Below are 16,196 nucleotides of genomic sequence, written 5' to 3' on the forward strand. Positions count from 1 at the left end.
CTACGTATTTCTGGCATCAACAGGTTAAAAGACTTAAATTTAGCTCCCACTTACTGGTGCAGACATTAGGAAAAAATGGCAGAAATAACTGACTCTATTACCTCAAGTTCTTATTCCATGGTAAAGCTTATTTTTAACTATCCAGATGTTGATTAAAACGGAATTTAAAAAAATATGTTAATGAAGTTCTGCCCATCTCTTGGAATATGTCTCTCTCTGATGGTAAAAATAACTGCAGATGTTTGGAATTTCAGAGTTTAACTACATCTCTAAAGTTGGCATTTGCTACTGTAAGGTATGCACTTCTTATAATAGTTAGATAAAATTACACAGTGCTTTTTTTTTTTTTCTTTCCATTCTGCTTAAATCTCTCTGCAGGATGTGTGACACAGGAGAAGGGCTGTTCACCTTTCAAACACGGGAAGGAGAAATGATATATCAGAAGGTCCATTCCGCAACACTGGCAATAGCAGAGCAGCATGAAAGATTAATGATGGAAATGGAGCAGAAGGCAAGGGTAAGGTCCTTTCACCAAAAGTATTTAAACTTATAAAAATTGGTAATAAACCAAATTTGGTGGATCCAACTGTAACGATGGTATCAGCTGTGTGGCTAAGACAAAACAGACTCAGATTTATGTATTTTCATGGTCAGGGATCCTCAGTGCGTGCTGCAGAATGATCTTTTGTAGGGGACTTTTTGGAATGGTGGATGCCGTTAGACATGAGATCCATGGTCACCTTCTCTGAAATTCTGGCTCTGTTACTCAGAGATTAAACCTTTAGTTTATGTGTTGACTACTGATGAATGAGTTTTAATTGCTTCTCATGGCCTCAAAGGTGGAAAAAAACTCCAGTATAAACACTTCTAGGTGACATGTTCTGTTTTTCTTAACCCCTGAAAGAAATTACTTTTTCTACACTATAAGTAGCAATGCAATATCAGTTCAAAAAGAACTATTTTAATATTTTTAGTTCAGAATTTCCAGTTTGCACAAGCTGTGTTTAAGTGACTACTATTGAAAGATTTGGAGTTCTTTTAAGACAGCAAGTAAAATGTTTACCCTGCATGCTTAGAAGTAGAGATGGTCTTTAATGATAGTTCTGGAAAGCTGACTTGCAGATCAGGGAACCTAGTCTGCATGCTTTTCTTCTGAGATGACCATGATTCTCTGCATATCTTCTTCCCTAGACAGAGATTTTAGGTTAACTGTGGCATTTCCTTCCTTTCCTCATCCATAGTGTCCATGCCTACAGTCATGTAAACATGACTTAAATGCATCTATTCCCCATGCTCCACCAAATGTCAAAATATCTTTCTCACTCTCCTGAGACAAAGGGTCTTGCAAGGAGCAACCTGAGACCCCAATATTCAACTGTTCTTAATTACTCCTCAGATATTGGAGAATCAGACAATGTTAAGGGATGGAACTGAACCTTAAAGATCATCTAGTTCCAACGTCCCCTGCCGTGGACAGAGATACAATTTTCCTTATTCACTGAAAAATAAACTAGAAAAAGACTTAGATTTCCATGTCAAAAGTCTGCTATGTTGAATGTTCCTCTCAGACTTTGCATGTCCTTTATGAGAATCTGAATTGGGAAGCCATTAAAATGGCCCTTTTTTTGTGGTTTATGAAAAAAAGGAAGATGGATTTTTCCATAAAACTACACAAAGTAGGAACCTTTGCATAATAGTTGAGATGCACAAACTTTGCAGAGGAAATGCAGGAAGAGGAGAGTTTGCAATAAAGATTAATAAGGAGCAATTGCTGGAAAGTCCAACACAAGGTAGAATAATTGGAAGTCTATGTACAGTAGAACTGCTGGCAAAAAACCACTGCATTCTGCTGGGCAAAAAGTGGTTGAATAATAGGAAAAAAACAGGAAAAAAGCATCATTGTTTTATAATGTGCTTGCTTTTAAAGTGTCTACACCAGTAACAGAAATTAGAACATTTTCCTGCTGCCGTAATAAATGCTCAGACCAGGATCATACAGGATTTTCCTTTTACAGAACCATCACTTTCAGCTCTTCCACCTGCCAATTAGCAGCTTTGCTGCTTGCAAAGCCATTTCCATTCTGCCATCAGATGACTTCCTTGAAACCACATTTATGAAGGCTGTGGCCATATGGTCTGTAATATCAAACTCTGAGCAAGAGCAGGATGAGAAATAGAAATGACTCATCAGCCACGCCGTGTATGATGTGATGTACTTGTCTCCTGGATGAGGCTGCTCTCTGATCTGCACAAGGAGATCAGTAGAGGCCCCCATAGGCTGCTGTGGGCTGTGTAAAAGAGGCTGAAAAACCTGTTGATTTTATGGTTCAACTAATAAACTAATGTTAGTTTGGATTTCGAAACTCTGCTGCTCCGAGCTGGTGAGATGCTGAACATGTGTCATCTGCGACATCTGAGTTTAATTCATATTAGAAACAAAATCTAAAGATACCAAATAGACTAAGTACATATTATATAGCATTTCTCAAATATAATTGCATCTAATTCCAACAGTTTCACCAAATACCTATATGTATTTTTTCCATAAGATTGGAAATTTAACTACAAGCAAAAGAATATCTTAAATCAGGGATTTAGAGGTCATAAATGTCTTTCAGGTCTTCTCAAAGCTTGACATTTGATTTTTTTATCTATAGATCTATACTTGGGGGCTTTTGCTGTTTCCTGACCCTTTCTGTAATGAACAGCTCAAGTTTAACAGTGTTGAATTAAATCTTATATATATATATATATGTATGTATATATATATATGAAAATGAAAGAATTTCTTAAAAGTAAAGAAAGATGAATGCTATATCCATTATTATTATATGAATGCTATATCCATTATATATTATGTGAATTGCTATATCCATTATCTATAAGAAAAAGAAAATATATGCAACAGTAATCATTACTTCTTCCTTCCAATCGTTAGAAGTCATTTATTAGAAAGGACTCTTGTGTATATTTGTGTTCTATCCTAAATGTTAACATATTTTAAGTAATGAATACACTGAAGTTTCATTTAGCTTTTACCAGATTATAATAGGTTAGAATCTAGTATAAGAAGTGAATACAGCTTATAAAACAAATTAAAGTGAATTTTTCTACCAGAGCAACCTTGATGAACTATACAGATTATGATTACCTTTCATAGTAAATATGAAAGTACATCATCTTGATAATACGAAAATAGCAAAAAAAACTAAGTACAAAACACACCAAAAAAAAGAAGCCAGAAACAAATTCTGGTAAAGAAAAAAGATAAAATTAGTTACTGCCGCCAGAGAGTTGTCAGATAAAAGTATTGCAGACAGCCACAGGCCACGTTTACTCCATTTATGGAGGTACCTGCACACAAAAATTATTTTCCACAATGCTGAACAATAAATTCATTTTTATGCTAAAAAATCTTTTGCTCAGGCCAAGTAACATGTTGGATAACTATGTTAATAAGAGACAGACATGAGAAGGAAACTAATTCTTCCCATTGCCTTTGAAGGTGCAGGGACTGGAAGCAAAAACGTTCTGTGGCAGCTTGTACAGTACCAAATCTGTCTCTTGGACACCTCAAGCAGAAGCCCAGTCAGTTTAAGAAGGCAATCATGTGCACACTTTCATCTTCTGCCTATTTTCCCTTTGAATTGTAACACTGGAAGAAAGACCTGAAATATGAGATCAGTAGTCACTGGCATAGGTGTGGATTTGAGCCGGTTATTAGTTTTACTGAGATCAAAGCAGACTGGATTTTATTTAAAAAATTCAGCAAAGTGGACACTGATCTAATTTAGCTCAGGTGGTTTTCTTGATTGAATTTGAAATGTTGCGCTGGCAGAGTGATAGTGTTTTATGCTTGCTTTGTTTGGGACAATAACAAGTTTGGGCCAATGCTAGTACTTAAATTGAAATTCTGTTCAGGGAAATTGTTACCTGAATATTCACTTTTTTCAGTCTTTGCTTTTTTGATGGATCACTGTAATAGCGATGATAATTCTGTTTTGTAGTTGTTTTGTGGGAGAGAGGGCAATATTGCAGTGGTCTTTAGTGCTTTTAGTTTCAAGATAACAAATTAAAAAGAACAATGACAGTCTTTCTATTTACATGCTTTTATTTTGTGTGTTATCCACATGAGAGTGTCAGCAACTTTCCTTTTTTCACCTGAACAAACCTCTTGGTTTTTCCTCTCTCCCTCCCCCTCTCTGCCCTCTGACCCTTTCTTTGTTTGTTTGTTTTTTCCTGTGTAGTATTTAGAAGTCTGGTTGGATTATTAATCTTGAAATTACTGTGCAAAAAAAAAGTATTAGCCTCAGGAATGGCCTGTATCCCCCCACTGGCTGTAGCCTGATGCTGAGCATGGAAGATGCATGTTTGGGTGTCTAACAGCCAGCTCTATCTCTTCCCTGTCCCCAGACTGGACTGCAAGCTCTTTTCACTTCCTTTCTCTTATCTGACTGAGCCAATTCAGTTTGGTAGTTTGGCCAAAAAAAACCCAAAAACTACCTAAAAGGAGCAGGCTTCTGCAGGTTTACTGAACTGAATTGGTTTACAGAGGCAGCAGTGAACCATTAGATCTTCTCAGTTGTCCTGTCCTGAGGAGAGAAAGAAAAAGAATAATTCATCCTCCATAAATGCTTTGTCTACAAGAACACTGAGTATCCTCCTCCTTGCCATCAGGAGATGATGTTGGGTTTGGTGATCCTTTTTTAAAGAGTCTGTATTCAGATGGTTTTTTACACGAGCATATGAACAGTTGTTCTTAGCAGCCCTCATCTATCTAACCTCTACACCAGGATAACATAGCATTGGAATTTTAATCTCTGATTTTCCTCTCTAATGCCAGCTTTGATCCTCTGCCACTCAACTTCCATTGAAAACACTCCTGATGTAGCTTCTGCCCTCACAGTTGTTCAAGTGTAGAAAATGGGAGGTTAAGAGCTGTAGATTTCCTATGTTATGACTACCCATATGAGGGAGGAAGTCTGAGGAAATACTTATACCTTTTTAGCCCTATAAATTACTTCTTTCAAGAGCTGCCAGTAAAAACTTACTATGTAATCTCAAAAGAATAAAAATTTACAATGTGCAAAAAAATAAGCCTAAATAAGATAGCACTATAATTGATGTTAGCCAGCTGAACTTAATCAAACATTAGTAAAACTGAAGTATAAATGCAGGAATAAATTATAATGGCCCAAGTTTCATAACTTATTATTACTGGAAGTTTTCTATAACATTTGTTTTACTTTAGACAGCAGAGCTAAAAGCCATTTTAGATTGTGATCTTTTTAACATTTCCTGGGAGATAAACACCTCTATGAAACACTGCCTCTGTATATTTCTATTCTCATTATTTACAAGTCTTGTCTTTAAAATTCAACTTAATATAAATGAAAGAGTCATCATGATAGATTTCTGTCATTAAAAAAAAAAAGAACATAGTATCAAAGAGTTTCTATGTATTATTTCTTTAAAATACATTTTTAGGAGGGAAATAATGAACATACCAAAGAATACAAATATCAGGCTATGTAACTGGGGTTAAGGAGAGGTTGAATAGGAAGGTGGTTAAAAAATAAGCCTGGGAGTCATTTTTCTTATATGGAACAGAATGAAGAAGGCATTTCATAAAAGCGGTCTGAGGATAAATATAAATTACAGTATTGTCAGACAGAGTATTAATAAGAATGTAAATAGAATTAAAAATATTAATGTAAATTTGTAGCGGGTTCACTTTGAAACCGGGCAGAAACACCAATTTAGTGTAGTGGTTTGGTCCAAAGTACTCATTGCTTACTTATTTACCTTCTGTGAGATAAGAATTAGGAGAAAGCAAAGCAGGCACAAAACTTAAAAGAATATAAAGAAGTTTATTAACAGACCTAAAAGGAAGGAAAAAAAAGTCAGACCACACGTTCAGAACACTTCTCCTCCCCCCACCTTTCCCCCTTATCCCACTGTAAAAAGACAACCCTTGAGATTTTCAGTCAGGTTACCACTTCCATAATAATCTTGCTCAGTTCACTTAGGGAGAGGAGTCTCTCTTGCTCGTGCTATGGAGACATCTCCACAAGAGGTCCTCTCATGGCTTCAGTATCACAGCGAGACAGCTGCCCAAGTTGGTTCTCTACTTGCATGTGAGAGTCCTTCCCCCAACTTGCAGCTTTTCCCACAACTGCTTTCGAGGGTCCAATCTTGAGCTATTGGGGTACCATTTTAAGGTTGAGCTGTTCAAAAACAAAGGTTCTCTTCACCCATCTCTGGGAGCATCTTAATCTCTAGGAATAGAGGCCCTCCCCCTTCCCTGGGAGCAAAAGGGTCCTCATCATCTTCATCTCTAGGACTATCTCTGGGAGTATCTCTAGGAACAGAGGTCTTCTCCTTCTGATTGGAGCAAGTCCTCATCACTTCCATCTCTCCCTGTTCAAACTTCTCATCAAATTACAGCTGCTTCGGCATTTGCTTATTCCAGCACCGGTGCTTTTGCTCACAAGTACAAGCTGAACACTCCGCTCCCCATGCTTTCATGAAATTACAACAGGTACTCTGATATATCGTAGTCTATCACCACCATAGCTTCAGAACCAAATTTCAGCTTTAAGCATCTCCTCTTTCTCCCCCCTCAGGATTTGAGCTCTTCCTTCTTTACTTAATGTCTGCAGGCTCCATCTGTTCCAGAGGAAACTTACAGCACTAAAAGGGTTAATCTCACCCAGCCCCGCAGCTGGAATTCGCTTATCGCTGTTGGTCACATGAGCTTTGCCGGGCAGCGGGGCAGCTTCAGCTGAATCTTCGGCTGCACTGGAGTGGGGGGGTGGGGGAGCCGGGCCACGCTGTCTGCACGTAACAGGGCTGTTGGGGGGCTGCGGGTGGAACAGGGCTGCAGGCTCCAGGATGGCTGTGTCCCGGCCCGGCCTGGGCTGAGCAGGTCCCAGCTCAGACCTGGCAGGGCCCCGCCCAGGCTCACTGGGCCCTGTACGGGCCCCCCTCAGGTTACCTGTCCCCCAGCCGGAAGCAAGAGAGACCTTTCCTGGGGTTTGTCCATTCTTAAATGTGGACCACAGAGGCGGTCAAAATTTTAAGTGGCTTAAAAAATTCTCAGTATTCAAACTAGCCAGTTGATAGGTTCTGTTAGGTCATAGAGGAAGCTGTAAGCACCTCTTTGCAAGAAAATCACTTCCAGGACTATGCTTGCTAACCCACAACATGTCTTAAAATAAGAAAATAAAAACAACTGTGAGACTGGAGGGAATAACAGCGTTAGTTTAATAGTGAACTTTTAATTTTTCTTTGCTCTGTAAACAAGTCTGTACTATCTTTATCTTCATGTGTTTTGAACCTGGTCACAACCTAAACACATACTCATCAAACATTACAGGATCAAATATCAACAAACACATTAAATATTCTCAATTTTAATTTTAACATGACAGTTTCGGTTTGAAGTATCCTACCTCTGCCACTACATCTTCAGAGCTTTGACAGGTTAACAGCTGTTATTGATGTCTTTTTGCAATGGTGCGCCTATCACCTCCTATTTCAAGTTGTGAAGTATGGGAATTTCTGAGAGATACTAGTGGGTGCTGCTGACCAAATGAATACACGAAATATTTAGCTAAATACATTTTATATATCTTTTGCGCTTCATTTCACCACTCAAATTTACTTAATATAACAAAGCTCTTTTATGTTGTAACTCTGCCTAAGTGTGTTTGAGTTGACTCAGTTCCTGAAGGAGAAACAGGAGAAGAAAATTCTACAGTTCATCCATGGATGATCCCATGTCATGACACATTGGTCTCTTAGTATGTTTTCTTCTATTCCTAAATTATGTATAAGATCAAGTACTGAGATTCTGAATACATATGATGATTCATGAACTCATGTACTTTATGCAAGTTAAAGCATAGCCTCAGGTCAGTTAGTCATACATACTTAGCTCAATATTGTTCCATACTTCCTGTCTGAAACTATGTGTGGTGTTGCTGTATAATGTGTGTCTAGAAATTTTATAACCCTGTAAAAACCTAGCTGCTTTATTGCAATACAGAGCTGGCGAATTGCTTACTTGGCTTGCATGGGTGTTGTGAAGTTTATTTCTGTAATAGGATAGGATAGGATATTTCTATTGGAAAGGATCTACAGTGGTCATATAGTCAAACTGCCTGATCACTTCAGGGCTGACCAAAAGTTAAAGCACAATTTTGAGGGCATTGTCCAAATGCCTGTTAAACACTGACCACCTTGAGGCACAGACTGCCTCTCTAGGAAGTCTGCTCCAGTGTTTGACCATTCTCCCAGAAAAGAAATGCTCTCTAGAGTCCAGTCTAAGCCTCCCCTGACACAGTGGAACACTCCAGTGGTCAATCTGTCTGTGACTATAAATTTTGCCAAGATCAACAACACCAAGAATTTTGAGTTTGTTTTGGGTTTTTTTCACATAAGTCAGAATCTGTGTACTTTTGGGTTTTAGTTTTGTAAACCAAATTCCCACAAGTAGCATAATTTTCCATATGGTTCTTGGTTCATTAAGTATATAATGACATTTTTCTTTACTCTGATTTCTATGAGAATTTTTTTAGAATTTTTCCAGACTCATTGTTAGCCTTTAGGCTCAGAAAACTGTGTGTACTTGGATGAAGTAATCCCTACACTTACATCACAAGTCTGTTTCCAACATTCACTGCTTTACAAGAAAGCAGGAAATTTATGGATATTCAGACTGGGTGATAGTTCATCATTTTTTCAACTGGACCTCTTTTATTTTCTGATTTTAAAGAAAATATTGTCTTGAATGTAGACTTATTTCATTTTTCCAGGGACTATTAGTCATAATCAAATGCTGCAGCAGCATTCAAAAACTATGCAGAAGGTGTCATTCACTTTCTAAAAGAAAATACCTCATCTCACGATGAAATTCAAACTCCCACATCCACTAGACTCTCCCATTTATCCCTTCCTTACCGAGTCAGGACCTTTTTTACCTCTCTTCCTCTGTGAACTGCAGGGTTTCATTGTGCCCCTGTATGGCACCTTGCAGGCTACAAGAGGTGTAAAGATGAGGTGTAAAGCCCAGATTCTCCAAGGAACTCCGTAGGTGGTTGGTGTTCCTGGATCTTTGCTGTGTGTTTGAATGAAACCACGGAATAGGGAAAGTCTTTACTATGGCAACGAAGGGTTTGTGCAGCTGCTCCTACAAAGTGATGGGGGCGGGACAGAGCTGTTCCTCATGTCACAAACACTACAGACAACATAAAGGTTTGTGGGGTATGTAGGTAAGTGGCGTGGGTAGGTGTGAGAGCAGAGCTGGGAAATCCTTACATAAGAGTGTGTCAAATATTTTGGTAGCTGGTGATGTAATTTAAATGCTGTTTTGCCATTTGGAAACTAAACTTGCCCTGGAGTTTTGAATGTTTTCAAAGTGGTAGTAGTCATGAGGGTTTTCATTCAGAGTATGGTGGGAAAAATTCAGTTCTTCCTTTGTCTGACACAGTTTTGAAGTTTCTCTTATCCATAGCTATAGGGCTGGATGATCTTGAATGCAAAAAGGTACTCTAAATCTCTCCTATGGATTAAAACCCAAGTACCTTAGAACATGAATGTGCATCCTTACCTAGAAATTACTCTCCTTCTCTTCTCTTTAAAAAATTCTGGAATATTTGTATACTGTTACCATGTTCTTTTAACTTTTTGTCTATCATGCTACCTAAGACTCAGATTGAAATCTGCCTTCCTGCTAATACAAACTATGAGCTCAACCAAAATTTGTATTAAAAGCTTTGCAAAGGTGTCTCACAACTGAGATGATACAACTTTTTATCTGCATGAATCCTGCTCCATCCTATGAATCCATCCTGAAGCTGCATGCATGGCTCCTATGAACACTGTTTTCCCTGTTCTCTTCACCTCAGTTATATGTTTGCATGCAGCTGGGCTGAACTGTGACGGTTTCTATTTAAGTCACTACGGTCTGGTTAGCTTTTCTAAATGCAACAGGGCAAAGATGTTTTCATAGTAAGGTATCCAAAGATGCAAACCTTCCTGAGAATTTAGCATGTAAGCACTTTAAAAAGCCCTGTTGCCACCTATCTACACGTCTACATATCTACATTCACTTTTTATAGAGCTTTTTCTTAAAAGTCAGATATCATTTATTTCAACTTTATGAAGTTGCATTTGAATATAAAAGGTTTTGAATGTTGGTGACATGAGAAAATATGTAATTTTTTTTTCACTTTTCTTGTGCTTTGCAAAATATTGCATGTTTACAGAGCTAAGAAAGTAGCTGGAGAGGCGCTATCAGGCTGAAATCCATATTTGTTTCCAGAAATGCAGAAAATGAAGAGCCAAAGAACTTTTCCCTAAACAAAATTGATAATTTGTTTAGCAGTCTTATTTTCTAAAAGCTGTGGGTGATATAAGTTGTAAATTAGGAATGGCTGCTGTAACTATGTGGTGGTTGTTGCATGTCTGACTGAAGCCCAGCCCTCCCCTTAACTAACCTCAGAGAAGCATTTCATATGGAAGTTTTCTTTTGTATTGTGTGACTTCAAGCAAACTTGGTTGTATAACTATGCTGGTAGGTTCATGTCATTGAACTCTCTCAACAGAGAAGCAGGTTATGCTGACTTAAGTATTACTAAAAAATAATCCTCAAACCACCTCACCAGGGGGCTTAATTTAGTATTAATCTCAAATCTGCTGCTTTCAGAAAACTGTTTCTGATAAAATGAAGTAACTATAGAGCTTCTATTATTATTAGCAAAAATAATAGCTGATGAAGTTATCCCATGCTCTCAGGAGACAGGTATTATTATAATATTAATAGTAATGAGTAAAATGAGGCACAGAAATAATTAAGGCCAAACTCAGCTGTGTATGAATTGCCCAAGGTCATAGAGTAATCAGCTGTATGCTAGGCATGGCACAAAAACAAAACAATAACAAAACAAATCCTGAATCACAGTCAGGTGCTTATTCACCAAAGAATTAACTTCTGAAAAAGGTATTTTTCACATGCTTTTCATCAGTCTTTTGAATTATAGCATCATTTTGTGTCTCCTGTCAAGAAGGCCTTCCTCTGTTGCAGTAACTCTGTTTAGGAATTCTTTATATCACTCAAGGGAATAGTTAAGGCTTTCTCTCTGATTAATAAGAAACTTCTTTATCAATGATTTACAGAGGGGCACAGTGCTTTCCAGAGAATAGGAGAATTATAAAAAGTAATAATCTGAGAAGAGATCAAAAATTCTCATAACAGCCCTAAAGTTACTTTGTAATTCCTTCCTGTGCTTTTTGTGCTTTGGCTCATCAGGTACTTGTTGGTGAGACAAAAATTAGGTGAGTTTCACCCTATGTCTTCATTTTGCATTTTTTCTCCGCTTCTATTTCTTTTTATAAAGATGACAGGGATTTTAGCATGAAAATTATTTCTAATCTCTCTGATTATGTTTAGACTGAAGACAACAGATTCTGAGTATCTAAAAAAGCTGTATCTGACATACAGAAACTTTTCCAAGTACATGCAGTCTTTTAATATGCATTTATCAAAGTCTACCCGGACAGGGTATTGGTTATGTTCTTACGCTACTGATGTCTCAAATGATGCCAGGCATGCTAAGAATTTTCATTTATCAGCTGTGCAGGAATCTGGCTGAGGAGAATTGTTAGGCAGTAGTACAGATTATAGACCCTGTACTGTTGGTAATAATTTGACATTATTTCACTAACCACAGTGTCTGTGTTATACAAAGATGTGCAGCTACTACAGTCAGCAAAATGTCAGTTTGACTCAATGTCACAGCACATCTCATTAGCTCTCAGATTTTCAAATCCGTTGAATATAGGATTGGAAATACTGGCATAGGAAGGGTAGTCAGCTCGCCTACTTGTGTGTTCAAAGCAGGTATAGCATCAAAACTAAGTAAAGTTAGCCAGGATCTTATCCAGTCACATTTTGAGCACCCCCAGCGATGCAGATTATGGTGCTTATTCCAGCACTTGGCTGTTCACACTGTGAAGGATTTTTTCCTGAAGTCTGTCTCAAATTTCCCTTGCCACAGCCTGTGACCTGTTGACTCTTGTCCTTTCACTGCGTATTTCTGGTAACAGTCTTCTTCACAACATATCTTTAATAAGAGAGAGAAAAAAATGGGGTTAGATTTCTTTTAGCCTTTGCTTTCTCATGGTGAATAAACATTAGACACTTAATCCAGCATCACTGATCATATTCTGCTTTTTAGAGGTTCTCTGCCAGGCTCTCTCCATTTTGACATTCCCCCTGTGCTTGGGCGATTTACTTTGTGAACATAGCTAGACTTCCAGATGTGTTTTCTCAAATGCCAAATTTGAGAAGCGTGACTTCTCTGGTTCTACTGGCCATGGTTTTGCTAATGTGGTCCAGTGTGTCGTTAGCCTCCATCACTGCACACATACACTAGTGTTATGATCCGGTTTAAAACCCAGAAAAGCAAAGCAAGCTAAGTCTCTGAGCATAAACCGGAAAGAACTTAGAAGGTTCAAAATATTCCCAGAAATTAGATAAAAAACAATTGAGGTTAGATGTTGATGCTAAAAAATGGATGTATTTTATTTAATAGTAAAAGAGGCAAAGAGAAGGGAAGAGAAAAGAAAGAGAGAAAGAAATGGAAAAAAGAAATGTGCCTGGTGGGGGAACAGGGAGAGGTGACAGGGGTCAGGTGGAAGCACATCACCCATCTGAGGGTCCCAACGATGTCTCGTTGCTCCCCTCCATCTGGTCTGCTGGTGGTGAGGGTCTCCCATCACCACCGTGGCCACGCCCCCACACACCACCACACCACACACCAAAGAGTACAGAATCCTGTGGATTAATATACGCTTTGGGCCAGGTGAGAACACGCACGTCTCTCCTTGCAGGGGCTGGCTTGACACTGTCCCTTGCAACACTGAGGGTCTGTTGCATCATCTCTGGTGCTCTGGGTCTGTGGACCCTTTTGAGGGGGGCCCCTGTGATGGGCCATGTCACCCCCTCCTGCTGTGGATAAGCTTCTCCCCACCCTGGTGAGGACCCCTCAGCTGGGCTCCTCTGCACAGTGGAGGATGGGCGGTCACTGCACCGCTGACCAGAGGCCTTTCCAAGATACCCAAGCCTCTCCTCCCTCCACCCTTTGGTGCAGGGGGTCTGTTTGAGCCTGGCAGCTGATAGCCCTGGGGCTGTGGTCTCCACCTTGGAGGTGTTAAGCTTGTGCTTTCTGAAATGTCCCCAGCCCTGAGCTGTTACTTTATCTTCATCAGTGAGCAGTGTAAGGCCTCACTCAGGGCCCCATCCAGGCTGTGGTAGTACTCTTTACGGTTTTAAAAGTCCTTCAAGAAAATGTTTAAGTCATAAATTATAATATTTCAGTCTCTGACAACTGGTCATTCATGTTATCACCAGGACAGTTAGTTCCTTTTGGCAAAGTTTTTAGCTAGCAAGTCAGTCCCCAGACTGTACTTGTGTGCAGAGTTGCCTTGGCCCAGTTGCAGCATTGATACCAGTCATTGCTGAACTTCAAGACAGTCCTGTCAGCCTTTTCCTCTGCTTTGATGAAATCCCTCTGAACAGAAGCCCTGCTGTCTGGGTGTTTGACTATCCCCCCTGGTTTGATGTCATCCCCAAATTTGCTAAGAGTCGATTCTGTCCCACTGCCCACATTGGTGATGAAGATGTTAAATGTAATGGCATACTGTTCCATCTCTGCAGGAATAGGTTTTTCAAAAATGTTTCAGTTTTACAGCATTCAGCAGCATGGAATTAATGAAGATTTTACATGCTATGGCAGAAGCATCCATCTCTCTGTTTTTAATGACTGTCTCAGGGTAAAAGCTGCTAGTCTCATAGCATATTCAGTCTGTCAGAATCCATTTCTGTAAAGGCAGCTGCCAGGCAAGATTCATATGGATTCGTATGACTGGCTGTTGAATGCATATCTCTACAGTCTTTGTGATGCAAAATCCATTGATAAATCAGCAAAGGTTCTTCTCTTGATTATTCTTAATCATTTCCTTGTAGAATATAGTGGTAAAAGTTGCAATTGCTGCTACCTGAGAGATTTTGTAAAATCCTTTGTAAAATGATGGCATTTCTGTGATGTGCTCCCACATATTGTTTGGTGATGACCTTTACATACATTTTGTATTACATGAAGAAGAAAAAGCAATGGAGTTACAGATTTCCATGGCAACATGTATAATTCTATTTCCTTTGTTTTGTGAAGCTGAAACAGGCAAAGGATTGTTTCATTAACTAGCAACTATGGATTTAAAAAGGTTTGAGTTACATGGCATGTAGTCATGTATGTACAATTTCTATTGTGCCGAACAACTTTTGCCAGCAGAAAAAAACCCACCTGGTTTTAGTCTGAAAATGAAATTAGGTGAAGGAAGATTGCTAATGGTAGGATTTATTGGGTTGATGCAAGTATATGGAAAGATAAAGCAATCTACGAATACTTATCTGTCTCCCACCTTTCCAAACTGAATTCCTGATTTGCAGCTACTTCTGCTGTATTAGTAAATAGGCATCAGTAAGGAAGCAAAAATTTCACTAGCTTCTTTTATATGCAGAAATTTGAATTGCGATTCAGAGAATCATGTCTCTCACTACAAGTTGTTTCTGGGCCACAAAACCCCAAATATTTCCAAATATACATAAGGTATGTTTTTTAAGAAGCGTAGGCATTGCTTTTTAATGATTGCTTATTTCAATTTTAAAAGAACAATGTCAAGAATGCTCTGGCTGTATCTATCTATATACATGATCATGATGAGATCCCTGTGTGTGAGCACACACAGTAGAAAAGAATAGCCGTTTCTTTTTATATACCATTTTCTCAGTTGATTTTAAATCTGTAAAAACTCATTAAAGGCAATGGAGCTACTGAAGTACATATTTAATTAATTAGTAATAAATTGCCTTAAATTAATGTATTCGTTTGTGTGTTAATATGTGCTGGCATATACCTACCACCCCCCCCCCCCAAAAAAAAAAAAAAATACAGTATGTTTCAAAGCTTTATATAACTAGCCCCAGTATGTTTCAAGATGAATTTTAAATGTCTAAAAGTAACTAGTTAAAAGGAAGGAAATGTGTTCTTTGGGAAGATATTGAAGAGTCATCTGAGAAGACTTTACTACATGATAGTAATTTTAATGTATTCTAGGTTTGCTATTTCTTGTTTTTAATTGAAATGTCTTTGTATGACATGTAAAACTAAATTCTGAAAATGTCAGAAAGTAGAGGTCAGCCAGACTATGTGTGTTAAGGAATACTGGAAACACACACTGATAAGCTTAATGAGGAATATTCATTAAAAGTTACTGATGATTATTGTTTCAGAAAGTATTCAGAAAATTGTTTTTCTCTAATTTTATTAAAGTTCATTGGTCAGCAATTTCTGTATACTGAAATGAAGAAGCTAAAAGAAATGTGATTTCCACAAATATGTGTAATTGGAAACCACTGATGTGTTTTAGACAATAGAAGAAAAACTTCTTAAGAAATCTCATGAGGTCCAAGTCATTTGCTTTATCAGAAATAATGAAAGTCAAATAACTGTGCAGTGAACAGTGAATACAGATTGTAGCATTTTTTTAGAAATCCAATTTTTCAGCCCCAAACTTATTCAAGTGGGGTTCTCCCAACTGGGGACAGTCTGTGTCCATCCATATTTCACCTTTCTTGCCACATGCTAGAGAGAGCTTTTCAAGTCTGTTCTCCACCGAGAGGCATTTTTCATACCATGGCTTCTACTACACCAGTTCTAAAGCAAACTTCTATGAAGTCAGAAAGGCTGTCCTTAAATTACTCTCAAGTAAAATACTGGGACTTCAAGTGTCCCAAACACCTCTTTAAGATATGTCATATCTTTTGGCAAGTAATTCCATGAAAAAAATCTCATACTTTGAAGATTTTGCCAGAGCATTTCAGGTTGAGGTCAGACTCAGTAGCTTTGTAGGAGAGAGGACTACTCAGCAGAGCAAGGAGAGTGAAAAACAGACAGAGGATGGAGGACAAGACTTTGTACGTCAGTACTGGTAGCAAGCCTCACTATTTTTAGCTTTGGCTTGACAAACCTCATGAAAGAGCCCTGTCTGGAACACCCATAACTCTCAGGCTGAATTCCTCAGAAAACACTTGCTCCAAATGAAGAACACAACTCTTTGTTGATGGTTTC

At 38.4% G+C, this 16,196-nt stretch overlaps 1 protein-coding gene across 2 annotated transcripts in view; it reads left to right on the forward strand.

The window, feature by feature from the left end:
* The window catches only part of DOK6 (docking protein 6), a 255,270-nt gene that overhangs the window by 186,245 nt on the left and 52,829 nt on the right, over positions 1 to 16,196 (forward strand). For both annotated transcript variants that reach the window (XM_042032484.1, XM_042032493.1), the window contains exon 6: positions 379 to 517. In XM_042032484.1, coding sequence (XP_041888418.1) covers positions 379 to 517 — 139 coding nt within the window. The remainder of the gene's footprint in view (positions 1 to 378; positions 518 to 16,196) is intronic.

The sequence above is a fragment of the Corvus kubaryi genome, unplaced genomic scaffold (assembly GCF_017639235.1).
Source record: "Corvus kubaryi isolate FWS band 111438036 unplaced genomic scaffold, C.kubaryi_AGA036_p1.0 132, whole genome shotgun sequence".
Classification (NCBI taxonomy): domain Eukaryota; kingdom Metazoa; phylum Chordata; class Aves; order Passeriformes; family Corvidae; genus Corvus; species Corvus kubaryi.